The sequence below is a fragment of the Vespula pensylvanica genome, chromosome 21 (genome assembly GCF_014466175.1).
Source record: "Vespula pensylvanica isolate Volc-1 chromosome 21, ASM1446617v1, whole genome shotgun sequence".
Lineage (NCBI taxonomy): Eukaryota > Metazoa > Arthropoda > Insecta > Hymenoptera > Vespidae > Vespula > Vespula pensylvanica.
In genome coordinates, this window is record NC_057705.1 from 696,314 (window position 1) to 716,747 (window position 20,434).

Sequence of the window (20,434 nt, forward strand, 5' to 3'; positions counted from 1 at the left end):
GATCTTGCGTATTATATCAAAATGTTTATTTCATAGAAATTTTATTTAACATATTTTCTCGCGAGCTTTGAATTCTTCGTACCTTATAAATAGACCTCAGAACGCATTAGAATCGTATTGGGAATCGTATTAAAGTTAGAATATCTTGTAGGAAACAAACTTTCGCGTGACTTTCAACGCAATTTTTGTCGGGTGCTATCTTTCTTTCGCTCTTTTTTTTATTTTTCATTTTTTCTCTCTCCATATACATAGCTACTACGTGATTACGAGGAGATACGACGTAGGATACTCACGGAAGAAGGCGTCATAGGCTCTCGCTTATTTTGTTGCAAATGCGTGTCGCGTTCGGTCGATGGACATGCTCTGAATGCAAACCGTAACCAACCAACGTGTTTCCCCATGGAGAAACGTACGAACGTCCAGAGATAGTCGCGTAGATGGATAGAATGCTGCATGGTAGAGAGAGAGAGAGACAGAGAGAGAGAGAGAGAGAGAGAGAGAGAGAGAGAGAGAGAGAGAGTGAGAGAGAGGCAGATAGAAGGGTAGAGGTTAAGCAAGAGAGAAGGTGAAAGCACGAACGTAGAGAGTAGGGGGTGAGGTTGAGTCTGGGGGTGTAGTAGAGGGTGGTTGGTGTATTCCCTGCGGAGATTTTCGTGTATTCGCCCGCAGGAATGTCCCGGCCGAGGATTCCCTCGGGGTACGCGTGCGATTATGTAATTCCCGCTTTGGTTTGATTCAATTTCGAAAATCGTTCAATTTCCTACGCGTCGAACGAACCACTTTTACATACATGTTTTATATACATATATATTTATATATATAGCACACTAAGTATATATATATTTTTTTCTGTCCATTCACGTATACGTTCTTCATTGGTATTTAAATGCATTTCTCTTTCTATACGTATATGTATATATATATGTATATATACATGAATATTTTCTTTACGTCATTCTCACGTGTACACACACGTGCATTTATTTTGGAATTACATTCCTCCCGCCTGTTATATATTATTTTTCTCTCACGTATATGGATTTACGAATACATACAATTGCAGTAGATAGAAAAAATTAATTTTTAGACAGCGATAAAATCTCTTAGACAGAAGCTTGTAAACTGTTTGTTAGTCATTAAATTTGCAACTTTGTAGAATTCTTTTGAGAACTTTTTGAGAGCAATGCTTTCTTGGCTATTCTCCAATTCGCCGATCTTCTTCTTCTTCTTCTTCTTCGGCTTCTTCATCTTGTTCATCTTTCTCTGCTCGTTTTGCATCGCGTCTCGTCTCGTCTCGTCTCGTCACGCGTACGTGCGTATGTACGTTCCGTTATACCGAAGAAGAAGACATTGTGCAACTGTGCAGATTTCACGTGACACACGTATAGATACATACGCACGTATACGTACACAAGTGTACATACATAGTCCATCACGTTGAGATTCTTACGAGGCAAAAGACGACGACTCGCTATTACTTACAATTTGAAATTTTTCGCCGAGATCAAAACGATTTTCTTATTCAGTCAACGACTTTGGTCGACCGACCATCGAATCTTGACGAGGATAATAATAATAGTAACTCGCGTGAATATGCGAAAATGTAGGAAAGTTAAGACACACAAATCTGAAATGTCAAATCATTAATATTTTCTTTTTCTTCTATTGTCCCTTTCTCGTTTTAGTTTGATCGTAATACAATTGCTTCAACACCTGATGCTCGTTGATTTACTCACACCTTCTCTTTTTTCTTTGGATGGAATCTAATCCCCACAGCGATGAGTTTCCAATGCGAATTTCTTCTTATTAATGGGGAAAAAGAAAAAAAAAAAAAAAGAAACGCAAGGCGAGCTATGTGTGCGATAGGAATGTTACCGTATCCAAAGGCAGACGTTAGCAGAAAGTTTCGTTCGTGTGAATGATTAAAAACGAGTGCTAATTAGCGTCCCCCGTGAGGTAAGACTCGAGATTATTTATCTTTTCCAGTGCGGACATTCGCGTTCGTTAATTATGACAAAAAGGAGGACAGAGAAAAAAGATAAAAAAACGAAGGAGAAGAGAGAGAGAGAGAGAGAGAAGGGAGGGACAATTTATGCGCTATAATTACGCTTTCTACCATAAAGGTAGAGAGAGAGAGAGAGAAAGAGATAGATGGATAGATAGATAGATAGGTAGAGAGAAGCTATCGAAGTGTCTTTAAAAGCGAAAGGATCTTTCGCTTCGAAGGATCTCTAAGAAGAGTACTTTCAAAGAGCATGATTAATATATATATATATATATATATATATATATATATATATATATACATAATTCTTTTTAATATTTTTTCTTTTCTTAAGTAGTAATTTAAAAAAATATTTTTCTACTTATATTTCTTTACCAGGAGTAATATTAGTAGGTAGATTCATATTTTTGAAACTTTATACGTTATTAAAAAAAAGAGAAAAGGATTTTTTTTTTTACAAAGATTAATATATATACATATATATTTTTTCATTATTATTTTTTTTGTTCAGCTACAAAAGTCAAATATATTTTTACGTGTACGAGATTCGTTTATTGAAGACAGTGCTAGATATATATTACTAAAAAGATTCACACACACACACACACGTACACACGTAGACATACACACGTAGACATACACACGTGTATACGTATATATATTCTTGCGTTATTAAAAAAGAAGATAGATATGTATCTACTGTGACGGTTTGTTTAACACGAGAGAGTACTTGTTAACGCAGAGACAGAGAAACAGGAGCAAAGTGGAGAGGCGAGCAGAGTAGAGGAGTAGAGGAGTAGGAAAGAGGAGAGAGAGGGAATATTTCGGAGGACTCGTGAAACTCAGGCCGACGTCGTTCAGCAGCAATTTCGGCAACACTCGAGACACACAGTGCTTTACTGCTGTGGTTGCCTCCTCTCTAACGCTCTAAACGCGGTTTGCCAGGATGCCATAGAATGGCACAGGATGATGATGGCATCCTTTCGTAAGTGGAATCCTTCGAGTGGCCATAGTAGAGCCGATTTGTTCTACTTCCATTTCGTGTCCACTTTTCTTCTTCTTCATCCTATTCTATTTTTTCCGTGAAATCGAAGCTTCTTACTAGCCTTCTTTTTTCTTTTTCTTTTTTTTAACTTTGATGGCTCGGAGGAGTATCGAAACGTTCGTGTTCCGATTTCGTGCAGATCTCGTCGTAATCTAATTATTAATCACTTTTGTAACAGGTTCTTTGGACAGGCTAGGTTTCCTTTCTTTCTTTCTTTCTTTCTTTCTTTTTTTTTGCTTCCTCTCTTTCTTTCTCTCAAAGGAATCACGTTATATTTCATGTGGAAACGGAACACCAACAATCGTGACCCGTTCTGTTAGCTTACGCTTACTAATTGCTAGATAACAATTACTTGGCGAATCAAGTAATTGGGAATAGTAGACGCAAGGGAGAGCTAGCTCCTCTGCTAACGTTCGTTTACGATCGGTGTACGTACGTAATATTGAAAGGAAACGAGGTAGAAATAGAGATAGAGGTAGATAGAGCTGGATGGATAGATAGATAGAGAGTAAGAGAGTAGGAGAGAGGGATTAGCGAAAGAATAAAAAAAAAAGAAAAAAAAAGAGAGAGAAAAGAAAATAGAAAGAAGAATAATAGCCCGATAAAAATAATTTACGACGATAACACGATCGTTCGTCTAATATACAAAGAGAGAACGAAATTAAAGCGTCTCGTAAGTGATGTCACATTTTACACCCCGAGGTGAACGTCCGAAAAGCGCCGTCCACGAATTATATCGCGAATCGTCTCGCGTCGTTCCAAAAGACACACTAACGCACGTGTGTTCTACTCGAATGAGAGGAAAAACGAGAGAGATAGAGCATACACGCGCATGTGTGTATATTGTGTGTGGTGTGAGTAAGAAAGAGAGAGAGAGAGAGAGAGGATATATTTATACGCTAGACCCATGTGATTCATCGTTGCTTTTCGTTGGAAACGACTACTGCAAGCTCTACTCTTTTTCTATCTCCGTCTAGCTACTATCTACTTCTATCTATTTCTCTCTCTTTCTCTCTCTCTCTCTCTCTCTCTCTCTCTCTCTCTCTCTCTTTGTCTCTGTCTGTCTTTCTCTCTCCCTCTCGTTCCATCTTCTTATCTCTATCTTTATTTATCTTTCTCTGTTTCTCCCTCTTTCTCGTATGAATCTAAAAAGACCCTCGTTTCGAAACCGTGTTAAATTCATGCCACGACATCCAAAAAGGTCGTTCGATTCGATCGACCTTGTCGTTTATCTAATTTTCGTTTTTTATTTAATATCAGATTTATCGATAATTATTCCAGTGCATTAATATGTTTATATAATTATGTTGATATTTGCAATATGCATGTATCTCTAATGTCAGAAAGAAAACGTAGAAGAACGGAAAGAGAGGAATTTTGTAACATTGATATTTATGTGATAAAAAAGATCGTTAATATGCATTGAGATAATTTAAGTAGAAGGTTTAAGTAGAAAGTCTTTGTAAAAATGAATGAAATTTTTATCAATTGGATTAGATCTAGCTCTATCTATCTATCCGATTACTTTCTATTCTATTCCGAAGGGAAATATAGAAAGAGAGGAAAAAAGAATTTATCAAATTGATCTTAAGTATATAATAAAAGGAAAATGAAAAATGAAAAATAAAAAAACGCGATAAAACCTCAAGTAGATATTCTTAATAAAAATAGATGAAACCAGCCGTGGTTGTGGATTGATAAATTTAGAGAGTTCTGTAAATATATGTATAATTTAAATAGATCTAGTGATCTAAATAAATTTCGAATGACCTCTCTCTCTCTCTCTCTCTCTCTCTCTCTTTCACTCTTTCTCGTCATTTTCACTGTGGCTGACAAATTTAGTGACTTAGTTAAATATATCTAAATAGATTTAATGATCTAGATAAATTTCGAGCGTCTTCCCCCTCTTTCTCTCTCTCTCTCTCATTCTGATCAATGTCGAAAGAACAATAAATAAAATCAAATCTTTCAAGAATCGTGTATCTTTCCATTTTTTCATAGAAGAAAAAAAAAAAAACTTTCGGTTCGATCGGAGATAACGTCGTGTAGAAAATTTCAAGTCACATCGATTGCGATAGTTCATTCATGAAAGTTCGATTAAATCGTAATGCAAAATGGTGAAAATGGAAACGATTTATATCAACGATGCACTCGTTCTCGGAATATTTTCAACGGGAACACAATTTGTGCAGCGACACCAATAGCACTAGCACTAGCACCAGCAACAGCAGCAGGTGCAGAACGAAAAGTCGCGGTTGGATCGACGAGCGAACCGACTCGACTCGACTCGACTCGACTCGACTCGATTCGATTCGATAATTATTAATATCGTAACAAATTGCAATCGGTATCTGGTTTCATGGATCACGTACTACTGTTTTCAGTCTAAATCCTCCGTTCGTTCGTCCCTCCTCGTGTCTCTCGATATTTCGTTTTCCGTTTCTCGTTTACCTGTATCTATTTATTCGTTTCTCGTTCTCTCTCGTTCTCTTTCTCTCGCTTCGTTTATCGCGTTCGACTGTGTTGCATAATTTCTCTTCGTTTCGAAATGGTTTTCAACGTATGTACCCGCGTCTGGCAATTTGTTTCGAACGGAATTATGGATGTAAACGGCATTTCGACAAAATGCTTTTCTACCGTTACATTAACGTTCCTCGTAACTTTATCCCGTTCAAGATGTAATTAAAAAAAAAAAAAAAAAAAAAAAAAAAAAAAAAAAAAAAAGCGAGAAAAAGGAATAAAAATCTAACTTAAATTTTGATTAGTTGGACGATCTACCGAAAAAGCAATATTTTCGATACTCGAGATCAAACGTTTTAATTTATTTCTTTTTCTCTCTCTTTCTCCCCCCCCTCTCTCTCTCTCTCTATAAGTAACATTTTTCGGCGTGTAAATATCTCATTCGTTTAATTTTCTAGTTGACCGATCGCTCGTCCCCAATGTGTATCGCCAACTTTTGCGATTCGTTAAGAGGGACGACAGCGAAACGCCTCCATATAATGATAGCCCTTTAAAGTTAAGGGAAGAGAGTAAAAGAGAGAGAGAGAAAGAGAGAGAGGGGGGTTGCTAAGAGAGGAATCTCCAGGCGAATAATACACGTCGAATCCAATTCTAACCCTCCCAATGCAAATCGAGACGGCGTAATAAATCCGACGCTTCGATCTAATTACAGGATGCGGGTAGGTCTACTAATATCGAAGTGCTTAGAAACGATGAGTGCCTGTAACCCAGCCCCTTTTCGAGCTTCTCGATCGATTAAACCTTTATCGAGAACTTTCAATATTTCTTCTAAAATTGTTTCTTTCTTTCTTAATTAGACTCCGAGATAAAAGACGAACGTGACGTAGGTAAAACGATCGTTGTTTAGAATTTCGATCGAATTGGAAAACGTATGAGGGGAAAAAGATCGTTCGTTCGTGATACGAACGCCTAAAATATTTCTTCTTTGATCTTCTTCGTAAATAGATAAAAAAAAGAAGAATAAATCGGTGGTACGATCTAATACCAACCTTCCCTCCATGCAAATCGCGATCCTTTAACTAGCTGACGTTTCAGCCCTTCGCACTCGCCCTTCGTGATACCACAACTCTCACCCCATCCCCCAAACGCGTTACTCCTTCCTTCGAGTTTACGCTCCGTGACTTAAATTAACCCCGCGTGGATCCATCCTCTCTCCCTCCTTCTCTCTTCGTCCTCGATCTTCCTGCTTCTCCTTCTCTTCCTCTTCCTCCTCCTCTTCTTCCTCTTCCTTTACCCTCGATCATCCCTTTCTCCGAATAACCGCTTACTAGAAACGGTTCATAAGTCAGCCACGAAAGCCGTCGGGAGTCTCTTCTTGTTCGGCACGAATCGTCTTTATCGTCAAAATTTACTGCATCCATTCTAGATTTACCGGATATTCTGCGATATATCTTTTTTTATCTACAAGATACCTCGATTAGAAATTATTATACCTATCCAATATTCTGAATCGGTTAAACATTTTTTTCACTCTTCTCTTCTTTTTTTTTTTTTGCGAAAACCTACGTTAAAATACATAAGTTAAAATAGTAAATTAAAATCTAGCTAAAGCCTCTAAAACGAACAACGATAAAACTAAGTAAACAAATAAATATATATATATATATATATACATTTATAATATCCTTTACTTTAATTATGAAATCTCAAAGTCCGTCAAATTGACGGGTTCCATAAATCTAGCCTTAATAATCTCTTTATCCCTTCTTTCTTTTCTTCTCCTCAAAAAAAAAAAAAAAAAAAAAAAAAAGAAAAAAGAAATAAAGAAAGAGATCTTTTCACGCGTTTCTCGTTGCAAAGAGAAAACGATGAAAGCCGAGCTAGCATGGTAGAGCAAACACAATACGGTCCCTAAGGGAAAGGGACGAAGAGGACAAAATCTAGGAGGGCAAGTCGCCGTTAGATTTTCGTCGATGAAGGTTCCCTTCTGTCCCTTTATTTCCCCACGCTTTCTCCTTCTCTCTCTCTCTCTCTCTCTTGTTCGTGTGTAATACACACACCTGCACGCGAACGTTCTTGCTTCTCTCTCTCTCTCTCTCTCTCTCTCTCTCTCTCTCTCTCTCTCTCTTTCTAAGGGGGTGAGAACGGTTGCCCGGTTCACGGATGAATGTCGCCAGAGTTATAATTGCAACGAGCCGTAATTAGTTTTGGAAATTTAATTATTTCCGCGCGGCCGGAATGCGCGATAAACGGAGCCTCGGTGTCGGCCGTCGTTTCGCGAGAACCGAAAGCCGCCACCGCCAGTGGCATCGTAGTCACCCTTTTGCGCCATACTCCACCCCATACCCACCCCATACCCACCCCCTTTATCTCTCCCGCAAGAGTTATCGGCTGACTTTTACCCGTAACGTGCGTTAATCCTCCCTATTTGCTCTCTCTCTCTCTCTCTCTTTCTCTCTCTCTCTCTCTCTCTCTCTATGTATCTCTCACGTATACACATACTATACTACACATACTATCAACCAATATCACAAACACATACTATCTATCCATCTACATATCTCTCTTCCTCTTTTTAATCGAGATCGAAATATTAGATTCGACTTTCACGAACGATGGGAAACTTTATACTTTCTCGCATATTCGAACGTTATACCGGACGTATAAAAAGTTTCTAATAGTTTTTACGATCTGAAAGAGAGAGAGAGAGAGAGAAGAATTAGTTTATAATTTAATACTCAAAAGAAAGAGAGTAACTGGGATTTAAAAATCGTTTGAAAACTTTTGTCTGAAACTGTACTCGTGTTAACTTTTATATAGTATATCTTATGTCGAGTGTTTATAAGAGATCTCGTTCGGTTTATAAAAGCGAAACGTATTTCTATACGTCGTTGTGTCGGCTCGTTACGAGTGAACGGAGAGATTATCTCTAGTCTCTTTGCTCGATTACAAAATATTCTTACGTGCGTCATTGGTTCTACGTAGTATGCATATAAAATGTATCGACATACCTCTACTGTATCATGAAACTCGATTAATCGATGGAATCGATATACTTGAGGGAATATATGTGTGTGTGTGTGTGTGTGTCTATATATATATATATATTCGAATTAATAATAGTATCGGCAAGAAATGGTACATACATATTTATATATATAATAAACACATAGATATTTTTACTATTGTATAATTTAATCGATGATTCGTGAAAGTTAACAGAGATTTTCGAATGAATAATTAAATGAAAGAGAGACTGTATACATAATGTGTATCAAAGGCACATGTATATATAATATATATTTATACGTATATATGTACTATATAAACAATTCGAAACTCATTAGAGTTAGCAGAAATTTTCGAAGAAATAAATTCCCTTCCGATCGAATTCTCATTTGGCGTGCTAAAAGAACCCATACATACATGCATACATACATACCTATATACATACCTCCTTGATACATAATGCAACTTGATAACACGAGAGTTTCAATAATGATTTCCGAATCGATAATAAAAAAAAAAAGAAAGAAGAAAACAGATAAAAAGGGAGAGAAATCCGTATGTTTTTAGATCGAATCTTCGTTTGTATACATACTCGGAAAAGAGAATTAAGTAGAACGGAGGAAAGATTGGAACGTTTTCACGTTCTTGATAATGACGAAGGAAATTGAAAAGGGCGCGAGAGAGAGAGAGAGAGAGAGAGAGAGAGAGAGAGAGAGAGAGAGAGAGAGAGAGAGAGAAAGAGACAGAACATAAGGACACCGTGAAAAATTGATAGAGATCGAGAACCCTTAGGGTCTCTTGCAGTTACCGTCATCTTTTCAAATGGATCTTTACAAAAGCCATCCACCATCCAACACCATCGTTGTCGTCGTTGTCGTCGTCGTCGTCGTTGGCAGGCCACAGCTTCTTCGCGTTTCAGCAAAAGTTTTGTTTGCTACGGTGATCTCTCGTACATGGGCCTTCTTCACAAGTTCACCCTTCGTTCTTCCCTTCGTCCCACATTCGTCCTTCTCCCCTTCACAAGTTTCTTCCCCCCTTCGTCGTACGCCGCCGTCTTCGCATGAATCTTTAAGAGCAGTCGCGAGAACGCCTTCGATGCGATCTAACGGCCCTTTTGTTCGCCGCGTAGCCCTTTCTAAAGGTTCACTGCGTAGATATATATATATATATATATATATATATATATATATATATAGAGAGAGAGAGAGAGAGAGAGAGAGAGAGTTAAGAAATGCCATTCGCGCGATTGCGGTCCTGCACAAGAAACTCGTCCTTTAGAGGGGAATCTAGTTCGAATAATATATGATACCCACCCAGCACCATCTATGCCGGAGGAAATCGAGAGTTTTTAAAGATTTTCAAAGAAAAGAAGAAAAGAAAGGAAGAGAGAAAATCTCATTTTCAAGATAGAATTTTGTTTTCTGTAAAAATTCCTATGGAATGTTTAATACGAATGTATTAGAAAAAAAAAAAAAAAAAGAAGAAAGTATTTATAACGATGCAGACGAGAGATAGATGATGATGATAATTCTTATGAAACTTTGAAGTTATTCTCGGTCTGAAGTATTTCAAATGAAATAAAATATACGTAAACGCGGTTTGTGATAAATAGTAATTTGAATAGTCATTTGAAATAGTAGTAACAATAATAGTAATTTTCCCAGGTCCTTCGAAGTTATCTTCGGAAATAACTTCTTTTCTTAAAAAAAAGCAAAAGAAAAAAAAGAGAAAAAAAGAACGATATATATATCTACCACTTATCACTTTAAAGAGCTCGGATCGGTACAGAGACCAGAACTCTTTGTACTTTAAAGTTAATTTAAGAAATAGATGGGTCTCTCTTTCTTTCTTTCTTTCTTTCTTTCTCTCTCTCTCTCTCTCTCTCTCTCTCTCTCTCTCTCTCTCCTCTCATCTATCTCTCTCTTTTACACAAACGATATTTTAATCTCGTCACTGGGCCAATGCAGTTTGCACGTGAAAGAAGAATTTTACGATCGGACGATCGAAGACGTGCACCATCTTCTATAATTAAATATCCTTTCTCTTCCTATCGGTCTTTAGGTCTGCGAAGAAGAGAGAGAGAGAGAGAGAGAGAGAGACAGACAGAGGAAAAGAGGACGGTGGGAGGGAGGGAGGGAGAGAAAGAGAGAGAGAGAGAGAGTACCTTCCAGAGAGTCAAAGGAAGCTAATAGCTTTTAGACGGTTTCGTCTTTGCTCGAACTGAGAAATATATATACTTACACTTATATACACACGCACACAGATATATATATGTATTTATACATATACATACATATATATATACGCTTTCTATACTATGTCTAACCTATTTTCTTCTTTGTTTCAGCTATTATGGCTCACTTCTTCTTCTTGGCTGCTTTCTTCTGGCTCAACACTATGTGCTTCAACATCTGGTGGACCTTTAGGTGAGTATCAGCAGTCTTCATCCTCTTAGTATACTTTTGAGTAAAGAAAATCGAAGATCATTATTTATTACGTTAATATTCTCTCTGAAACGCTGCAATATCATTTTTTTTTTTTTTTTTTTTAACGCTGAATATTAGATTATACGATATTTAAAAAAGAATTCTTAATATTCTCTAATTTAAAAACAGAGCAAAAACTTAAGTTCCCTGTCGTCGAAGGGTACTCGCATTTAACACTACTCGCACAGTTATAAATTCTAAGAAAACGCTTCCAGGCGAATCTTATTGAGGGAGCAAACAGAAAGAGAAAGAGAGAGAAGAGTATTCATGTTGGAGGCCAGATCACGTTCGAGATTAAGTTCTGTTCACTGCGATAGAGCGTGTATGTGTCCTGTTGTGTGTGAGAGAGAAAGAAACAGAGAGAGAGAGAGAGAGAGAGAGAGAGAGAGAGAGAGAGAGAGAGAGAGAGAGAGAGAGAGAGAGAGAGAGAGAAGGAGAATATCGAGGTGAGAGATGGGATCAAGATCACTCGGTCGACTGGTTAATGCGATGCAACACGGTCGCCATAACGGGTCCTCTCAGCATCTCTCTCTCTCTCTCTCTCTCTCTCTCTCTCTCTCTCTCTCTCTCTCTCTTCTTTTTATATTTATTTTCTTCTTCTCTTCTCTTTTCTCTTTACTCGTATACTCTTTAAGACATTCTCGAATTTTCTGATTCATCCGATAGATAGATCTCGATTTAATGATAATAATAATAATAGTAATAAATAATGATGATGATGATGATGATAATAATACTAATAATAATCATGACAAAACTCAATCATAAATGTTATTTTAACAATCACGGTTATTATACGGTATCAATTTTTATCAGATATGCATGTAACACATAGATCGAGTTAATTAAAACGACCCGACGAAGATAATAACGAATCGTTATTATATCAGAAAGTGGTCCCATCGATAAATACTATTACAAACGTATACATTTACTCTTTCAAAGTAATTATAATTCTCTGCGAAACTTTGGGGAAGGTGAAAGAGAGTAGCATGTGAAATGCGAACTGATTAAAAGTGGTAATAAGAGATGTTCTGTATAATTTATTATACGATACTCGATCGATATCGATAATGACGAAAATTTTATATTATTCTTTTCTTCCATCGGTACACGCTTAATTTCTTATTCATAAATCCAATAGAGATTTGTAAAAAGAAAAAAAAAAAAAAAAGAAAAAAGAAAAGAAAGAAAAAAAGATGTCTTTATAAATTATTTCATCGATCTAATTCATATTTATTACATGTTCACATTTATTCTTTGATTATTTATAGAAAGACTCTCTGAGAATTTTATGGACTAACAATCATGCTTTTATGATATTTATGAAATGTGTTAATCAATATCGTGTTAATCAATAACGTGCAATAGACGCATAAAATGATCAATGAAAAATTAATTAAAATCTCATTGATAGACTATCGAGATAAAATAGATATTGCGTTAGTTATGTTTCCTAAAGAAAAATTCATAGATATTACTAACGAGTGCAGTCGTTAAATTCACGTTTTTCTTTTTTCTCTTTTTTCTTTTAACCTTTTTTTTTTTTTTTTCTTTTTCTTTTTCTTTTTTTAATCGATACCTCGTGTGTGTCCCACGAATGCAGAGGACAAGCGTAAAACGTATAGAACGAAATAGAAGGGAAGGCGACATGTGTATGCGTGTTATATATATACATATATACATACGTACGTATATACGCGAATACATAGATACGTTGAGAGAGAATATGCTCGCGGTTGAAACGTCAGCGACACGTGCGTGCGTTGTATCCACTTGTTGAAGTGTCAGTGACAGCACGTTCACGGTTAACCTTCCCTCCTCTCTTGCTTGGCTTTCCTGATTTTCGAGCTGGAAAATTAGCTTCCTCGTTATTTGCACACTCGAATACGGTGACTTCTTGGCCAGTATTCAGACGAAACTTATTGTTAATTTAACAATCTTTTCTTCTTCTTTTTTTTTTTGTTTGCTCGTTCGTTCGTTCGTTCGTTCGTTCAATTATTTCATCTTTACCTCCGAGCTTTAGGCTTGTTGGTTTATCTTTCATCGAAAATCTGAGATGTTTTCATAACAATTTTCCTTTTTTTTTTTTTTTTTTTTTTATAATTATTTAATTGGCCCAATCTTCGCTTACACGCGTTGAAATTTATTAGTTGATTTTCTTTTTTATAAGAAGCTTTTGAAAATTACTTCATCGTCATGATTATTTTATCTTTTATATAAAAAAAAAAAAAAAAAAAAAAAGAAAGAAAAAGAAATCTGAAATAATTTCGTAGTATATATCAGGTAGATTCTCAAGGAATTTATGAAACCGTATTAATTAACGGCTTACGCAAGAGTATAAAATCATCAATGAAAATTTTAATTCATTCACCGTTACGTTTATTACTCACGTGAGACTCGTATATTCTATTATGCATTGGTTCTTTTTTTTTCTTTTTTTTTCTTTCTTTCTCTTAAATAGATTCGCCATACGAGTTCACATCTCTTTCTCTCTCTTTTACTCTCACGCGTTTAAATACGTTCTGAGAAATCATTAAATTACCTAACGTCCGAGTACTTACTTACTTCCCACGGTCGACGAGTACGTCGAGAGAAAACGAGAATTATAAGTGTGTTATAGTTAGACGCATAGTCGAGGTTAAATGAATTTTCACTTTAAAAGTTACCGTTATGTAACATACCAAAACTTTAACCAGGTATAGCTAATAATAATAATAATTAATGAAATATTTTCTTGTTTCCAAGTTGAACAAGTTTTCCATGAGGGATAGGAACCTTCAATACCCTTATCCTTTATAAGATAGATATATTCGTACAGAGGAATATAGCGTTGATCGAATTATAGAAATAGAACGGTAAGACGTCTCTACTATCGACAGTTTCTCACTGGATTATTCTCATCGATGCCAAGTGACCTCGTTATAGGAATCTAGGTCAGCGATATAAATTTAGCAAATGACATATATCAAGAATTGATGAAGCTATTGAAAAGTATTCCATTTGGGATTCGTGGGTTCGAGAGATTAGATATATAGATTTATTTTCGAGAAGTAAGTTTCACGAACCGAGCAGGTGAAATTTAACAAAGTTGACTGATACTAATGGGGTTGAATTGAACGAAGAGACAAGGGATAGAGAAGTCAACGAAGAAAGTTAGCCAATGAGAGAGACAGAGATAGAGACAGAGAGAGACAGAAGTCCAGTTGTTAGTAGTCTTCGAATACAGAGTAACGCGTTAATCGTAAGCAAATGCGGGATACCTAGGATGATGGTAAACCAAAAGCAACGACCGCAGACGTGACGGTTGGTCGACGACTAGTCTACTCTAGTCTAGTCTAGTCTAGTCTAGTCTAGTCTAGTCTAGTCTAGTCTAGTCTGGTCGTCTCTTCTCTAAGTCTCTTCTCCTAGTCTTACTTCTATTACTAACCACGTTTCTACCTACCTACCTACCTACCTACCTACCTACCTACCTACCTGACTCCTCTACCTAATCTATATCTAGCTAGATCTATTCTATGTAGCAGAGATACCGAAGAAGTTTCTACTATCCCTATGTCCCTGGCATATCCTAATCCAAAGATCCACTTGGCCTCGTGTTATACGTTCTTCTTCAACGATAACTACAAACCTCCGAACGGTGTTTCGACCCGAAGTTCAGCAACGTTTCTAATCGGATTTCCTCTCTCTGTCCCCGGTTACTACCGATTCTTTTAACCGAGGTAATGGACGAGGAACGTAAGAAAAAAGGAAATGGATTTACTAATTTTCGTACCTGCCTTTCTTTCTTTCTTTCTTTCTTTCTTTCTTTCTTTCTTTCTTTCTTTCTTCCTTTTTCTTTTTGTCTACTTGCAATATTTCATTTCCTCTGAACTTTCCCAACGATTTTCCTAAATATTACGAACAGCACGTAATACTTACAAACGAGTTATAAACGTAAACGTAATTTTTATGAACGTCAATCTTTCGTAACATCGACAAATTTTTATACCACGTCTCTTATATATATATATATATATTTTTTTTATTTGATTGAAGTTCTCTTTTTTTCTGTTCTTCTTTTTTTTTTAAACTTCATATACGGTCGTTAAAATATTTATTTTTTTCTCTTCTTTTTTTTTTTTTTTTTTTTTTTTTAACAAATGGGTATCGTACTTCATTTTATACTTGTTACTCGTAAAACTATTAGATACTAGATAGGAAGAGGGAATACGTCTGGTTCGATGAAAAAGAGGAAGAGAGAAAATTTCATTTTACGATTTAACAGATCTATTTCTTCTTATTTTCTTTTCCAAGATCGCAGGTTAATGACTTTCCTCCAACTGGTTTCTTTTCTTACTACGTTCCGCTTCTCCTTTCTCATTTTTCCCGGCAGAACCGCTCGTTACGCGTTAGATAATGCATGCAAATTACGTTAGCGTAACGTGACTACCGGCCGTGGAGGTTCTCCCATGCCGTTTTCGACGCTCGAACCTATGCTAAACGTTATAGTCTTATTCTTTACCGTGAAAAGCTTCTTCATAGTATTTCTTACGTCAGACTAGTCCACAAATATCATTCATATATTTATAGAGAGAGTTTATAAATTTCTCAAAATGCTCACCTTTCTTTTTCTTTAAAATTTTTGTACATACTTTTCTTAGTCCATTTAAGTCAACGGATATAATTTAAAGATTCATCCAAATTCAAGTCTCTTCTTTTTCTATTTTTTTAGTTTTAATTTCTTTCTTTCTCTTTCTTCTTTCTCTCTCTCTTTCTTTTGGTTTCTTTCTTTTTAAAATTTTTAATATTCCCGAGGGAAGTCAACAGGACCGCAAATAAAAGCTGCACGTATCTACGTTATTAATAATTTCAAAATTTCTCGATAGAAATTTTTTCTTGTTTTTTATTTTTAAATCTCTCTTTTTTTTTTTTTCTTTTCCTTCCTTTTTGTAATCATTGAAATATTTTGTATAACACGTAAATTATATTCTATGCCTGTACACGTTGCAAATTGTTCTAAATTATTTCTTAGAACATAAAATCTTGTGTAGTAGTCCGTCGTTTCGAGTATAAACTTTCGACGAAAAGACGAAGGGACAAATTTCGCCCACGTAAAGATAGACACGACACGTTCCGCATCTTCGCGACAGCGCATCGGCTCTGCTTTTACCAAGATGCATCTTGTTGCAGCTGTGGTGTTAGAAGCATCAGATGATTCTCGATGCGTATCATGCGACCCACGAAATATTACTATAATAATTCAAGCGTTCCAATGGATTTTTAAATTTTAATTAATTTTTTCTCTCCTTCTTTCTTTCTTTCTTTCTTTCTTTCTTTCTTTTTTCGAACGCAAAATTCGAAGAACGAATTTTTCTAAGAAAATTCTTAAAATAAACGCCGATTTGTTTTTACGATTCAATTAGATCCTCTTTTCCTTTTTATTTTTTACGGTGGAAACTCGGAGAACAAATTTTTATAAAAATGTTTCGAAGGAAGAATCGACTCGCTCTGTTTCGCGTGCAATTCTCGATCGACGATCAATGGATCGATCCGAACTATGTCGACGAACTTGATCTCGAAGTATAGAAAAAGTTGTTCGACCGTGCCGATGAGAAAGAATGCGGCTACCTACTTCGAAACTTGAGTACGAAAAATCGATTCTTGCGTTCGATAAAAATTCGACTTTACTTCAAATTTTATCCAGAATTTATTGTTAATTTATTGTTTTTGATATAAAAGAAAAAAATTATTAATTGTAGAAAAAATATTTCTAATGTTTTGCTATCGATATTGAAGTAATTGTAGTTAAAAACTCGAATGCAATCATTTCTTTTCCTTTACTATTCATGTACGATAATCATTTCTATTATACTCACTGTATCATTCACATTTTATCTTCTGGAAGAAAGGAAAAAAATTGAAAAGAGAAAGAAAGAGAGAGAGAGAGATAAAGTACAGGTTTGAACAGTTATTTAATTCGACTATTAGAGACTCGAGATTTTATCGTCGAGCGACTTGCAGATATGCTCCAGCGATTACAAATGTTTTCATTGTGTGTCCTGAAAATAATACGCTCGAATAAACCTTAGCTCGAGTCGCTAATTATCACCGAAGAAGAAACGAGGGAGAGAGAGAAAATGAGACGGAGATTTAGAAAGAGTGGAAAGAGTGGAAATAGTAAAAAGAAAGAAAGAAAGAAAAGATGCGGACATTTTACCGTTATTATTCCACTAAGTGTAAGAGAGTTTCTTCATCAGAAAAGCCTAGTGGAAAGTACAGCAAACGCGATGATATAGAATTACGTGGATTCTAGAAAGTATCGTTATTATTTCGAGACATCTGCTTTCTCTCGTCGATAATCGATCGTATGAATTTAGAAATTAAGTCGATCAACTAAATAATTGTTAACGCGAATGTAAATGATCATCGATAACTTTCATCCAGCAAAAATTTTATTTCATATATTTTGCACACTTTTTTTTTTCTTTCACGTCACATTTTCAAAAGTAAAAATATACTTGCTAACAAGTTTAAAGTCCAACGTATGTAATTGCGATAATGGAATTATCTTTTATCTTTCATCTTTAAAAAGAATTATAAAAGATATTGGATGAATGCATCGGTTTGACAATCGATCTCTAATATTTTTAAGATTTTTTTCTTTTTTTTTTCTTTTAAATAACATTCAGAGAAGACGTCAAGAAAAAATACTTTCTCGTAAGAATTAGATTTTTATTGAGAAATTATGACAAGAAATTCTCTTATAACTTTTATTTACAAAAATTAATTCGATTTGAATAAATCGAGAGGGGATCGATTTTCAACAAAATCGAGTAGCTTTAAAAATATTGGGAGAAAAATAAAACTCGACATACGATCTAATACGATATTTAATCTCCTTGCGAAATAGAATATCATCCAGAGAAACAACTTTGAGGTAATAGTGCTTTGAACTCTTGGAATTTTGAGATAAGGTCATCGTGCATCGAGACGTAATGCATTCCATGCACGTAGATGCACTTTATATGCAAGTTTCGTCTCTAGTTGAACTGCCGAACGCTTTATTTCGAAAATTCCACATTCCTTCTCACGAATAACGGGTTCGTAGTTCGTCGTCCTGTCCTCGTCCTCGTCCTTCTCTACATCTTCGTCCTTTCCCGGACTCATTTAAGAAATTTCCCTCGTTGCACCGCTACTAAAAAGGTGCCGCTTTACGTTCCCTGTGTTTTAATAAATACGTCCGGACAACTTGATAACTCTTAAGCATGGAAGAAAAACGAGAAAAATAGAATATGAGTAGATAAAGAGGGTAGCTAGAGGAGATGCTTTAAAAAGATAAAAGCTTGGATATATCGGACAAGTTGAATTATTAGGGTAAATATGATTAGATTAGAACCATCAAATTTGTCTTCTTATTACTCTGCAATTTTCTTACTTAATGTAGAAAATAAATAGCTAGGTGTGTGTGTGTGTGTGTGTGTATAGGATTGTGTCTTACCTAATCATCGTTATCAATCTTTCAAAACGATTAGGGTAAATGTGATTGGATTGGAAGCATCAAATTCGTCTTTTTAATATTTTTCCATTTTCTAACTCGATGTAGAAAATAAATAGCTGGGGTATGTAGGGTCGTGTCTTACCTAATCGTCATCTCTTCATCGTCAATCTTTAAATATGATTAGGGTTAAATGTGATTGGATTAAAATCGTCGAATTTGTTTTTTTATCACTCGATAGTTTTCTTACTTAATGTAGAAAATAAATGGCCGGGTATATAGGGTTGTACCTTACCTAGTCATCATCGCCAATCTTTCAAAATGATTAGGGTAAGTATGATTGAATCAGGAGCATCGCATTCGTCTTTTTATTATTCCGCAATTTTCATATTAACGAGACGTCGGACGAGTAATAAGAATAGAAAAAAAATGGTAATTTGTTACGAAGAATTGTCAAAAGAAAATTTATTTTCGACGTCGATTTTTCCACTTCAAGTCCGTTCTATTCTATTATCCTTTTTTTTATTTTCTCCTATCTTTTTTTTTTTCTGTTTAAATATTTTTGTCATCTGTAAAGTGAAAGGAGAGGAAAGATCCTTCATCGCGAACGATTCTATTAATGAGACACTGTGCGAGACTGGAGGTCGAGGCACGTACTGGCCCTCCGTTTGGTGTAATCGTTAACCCATTGTCGCTCTATATTAGATTAAAGGGTGCTCGGTGCTTGATACCACGTTCAGTGGTTCTCAGAAGAGAGATTCGATCGTGTTTAAAAATTTTTTAGCCTGTCGACGCAAAGAAAAGTAGAAGAAAAACATAATAAAAAAGAAAAAGAAAAGAAAAGAGAAAAGTAAATAAAAAGAAAATATATCGTAGAAATTAGCGAGCGACGTGATAATGGAAGAATATCGTTTTCATGGAAAACGACGACATTACCACGGCTGTTTGCCAGACGATACTTGTCACCTCGAATGCGAGGCATTTGAATTATTCAAGGAGCCTCGCACATCGTGCCAGTTGCCTGTCAACTTGACGCGTTGGATACGTTTTATCTTCCTCCCTCTCCCTCTTTCTACTTCGCTTGTTAATTTTGAGAAAAATTAAACCATCAAAAATGAAAACATTCGACCTAGATATCACTGTACGAAGATACCAGGAAACGCTTTCTACGGGATCCATAAGAAAAACAAAAAAAAAAAAGAAAAGAAAAAAACAAAAAGTCGACAAACTTTTTTTTCAACTTCACAACAAAATTAATCCGACCGACAACGAAACGAAATTATAAACGCTCGCTTTAAACACTTCCCTTGAACGAACGATAACGCAAATAAAACACTTTAGAAATATAAAGAAAAGATTATAACTCGAGAAATATTTCTATTTTTCGCTATATATAAATACAGATTATATGTATATATCGATAGCTGACTTGGTAGTACATTATCGATAGAACGGACAAATCGAACTAATCTCTACGATATATCGATCTTACCAATACGTTAAGCGATCTATTGCGGTATAATCGGTAGGGTTACAACAAGGGTTTGCCGTTCATCTCGGGCAAACGTATTGTAGTAGAGAGGAACAGCGAATGCCTTGTCCGCACGTTGTTCGAATTATCCGCTCGAAATCACTCTCTCTCTCTCTCTCTCTCTTTCTCTCTCTCTTTCTCTCTCTCTTTCTTCCGGAGAATTTGTCGCTCGTTTCTCTGGATTAGGTAGAAGGGGATGAAGAGGAAAACTTCTTTCTCCCTTGAACACCATCACCACCAGCATCACTACCACCATCACCCTATCCTTCCTTCCTTCCTTCCTTCCTCTCCCTCTCTCCTTCTCTCCTTTCTATCTTCCTTGCTTCCCTCCTTCGCGAGCATTCGCTCAAATCAGATTTTCCAGCTCTTAACGCCCTGTCACTTCTGGCTTTGCAAGCTCGTCGCTCGCTTCAGGAATCAC

General features: G+C 35.9%; 1 protein-coding gene across 1 annotated transcript in view; it reads left to right on the plus strand.

Annotated features, from left to right (window-relative positions):
• LOC122636358 (probable G-protein coupled receptor Mth-like 1) overlaps positions 1 to 20,434 on the plus strand; it is an 83,156-nt gene that overhangs the window by 31,920 nt on the left and 30,802 nt on the right. The window contains exon 4 of the mRNA XM_043827497.1: positions 10,867 to 10,945. Within this exon, the coding sequence (XP_043683432.1) occupies positions 10,867 to 10,945 (79 nt within the window). The remainder of the gene's footprint in view (positions 1 to 10,866; positions 10,946 to 20,434) is intronic.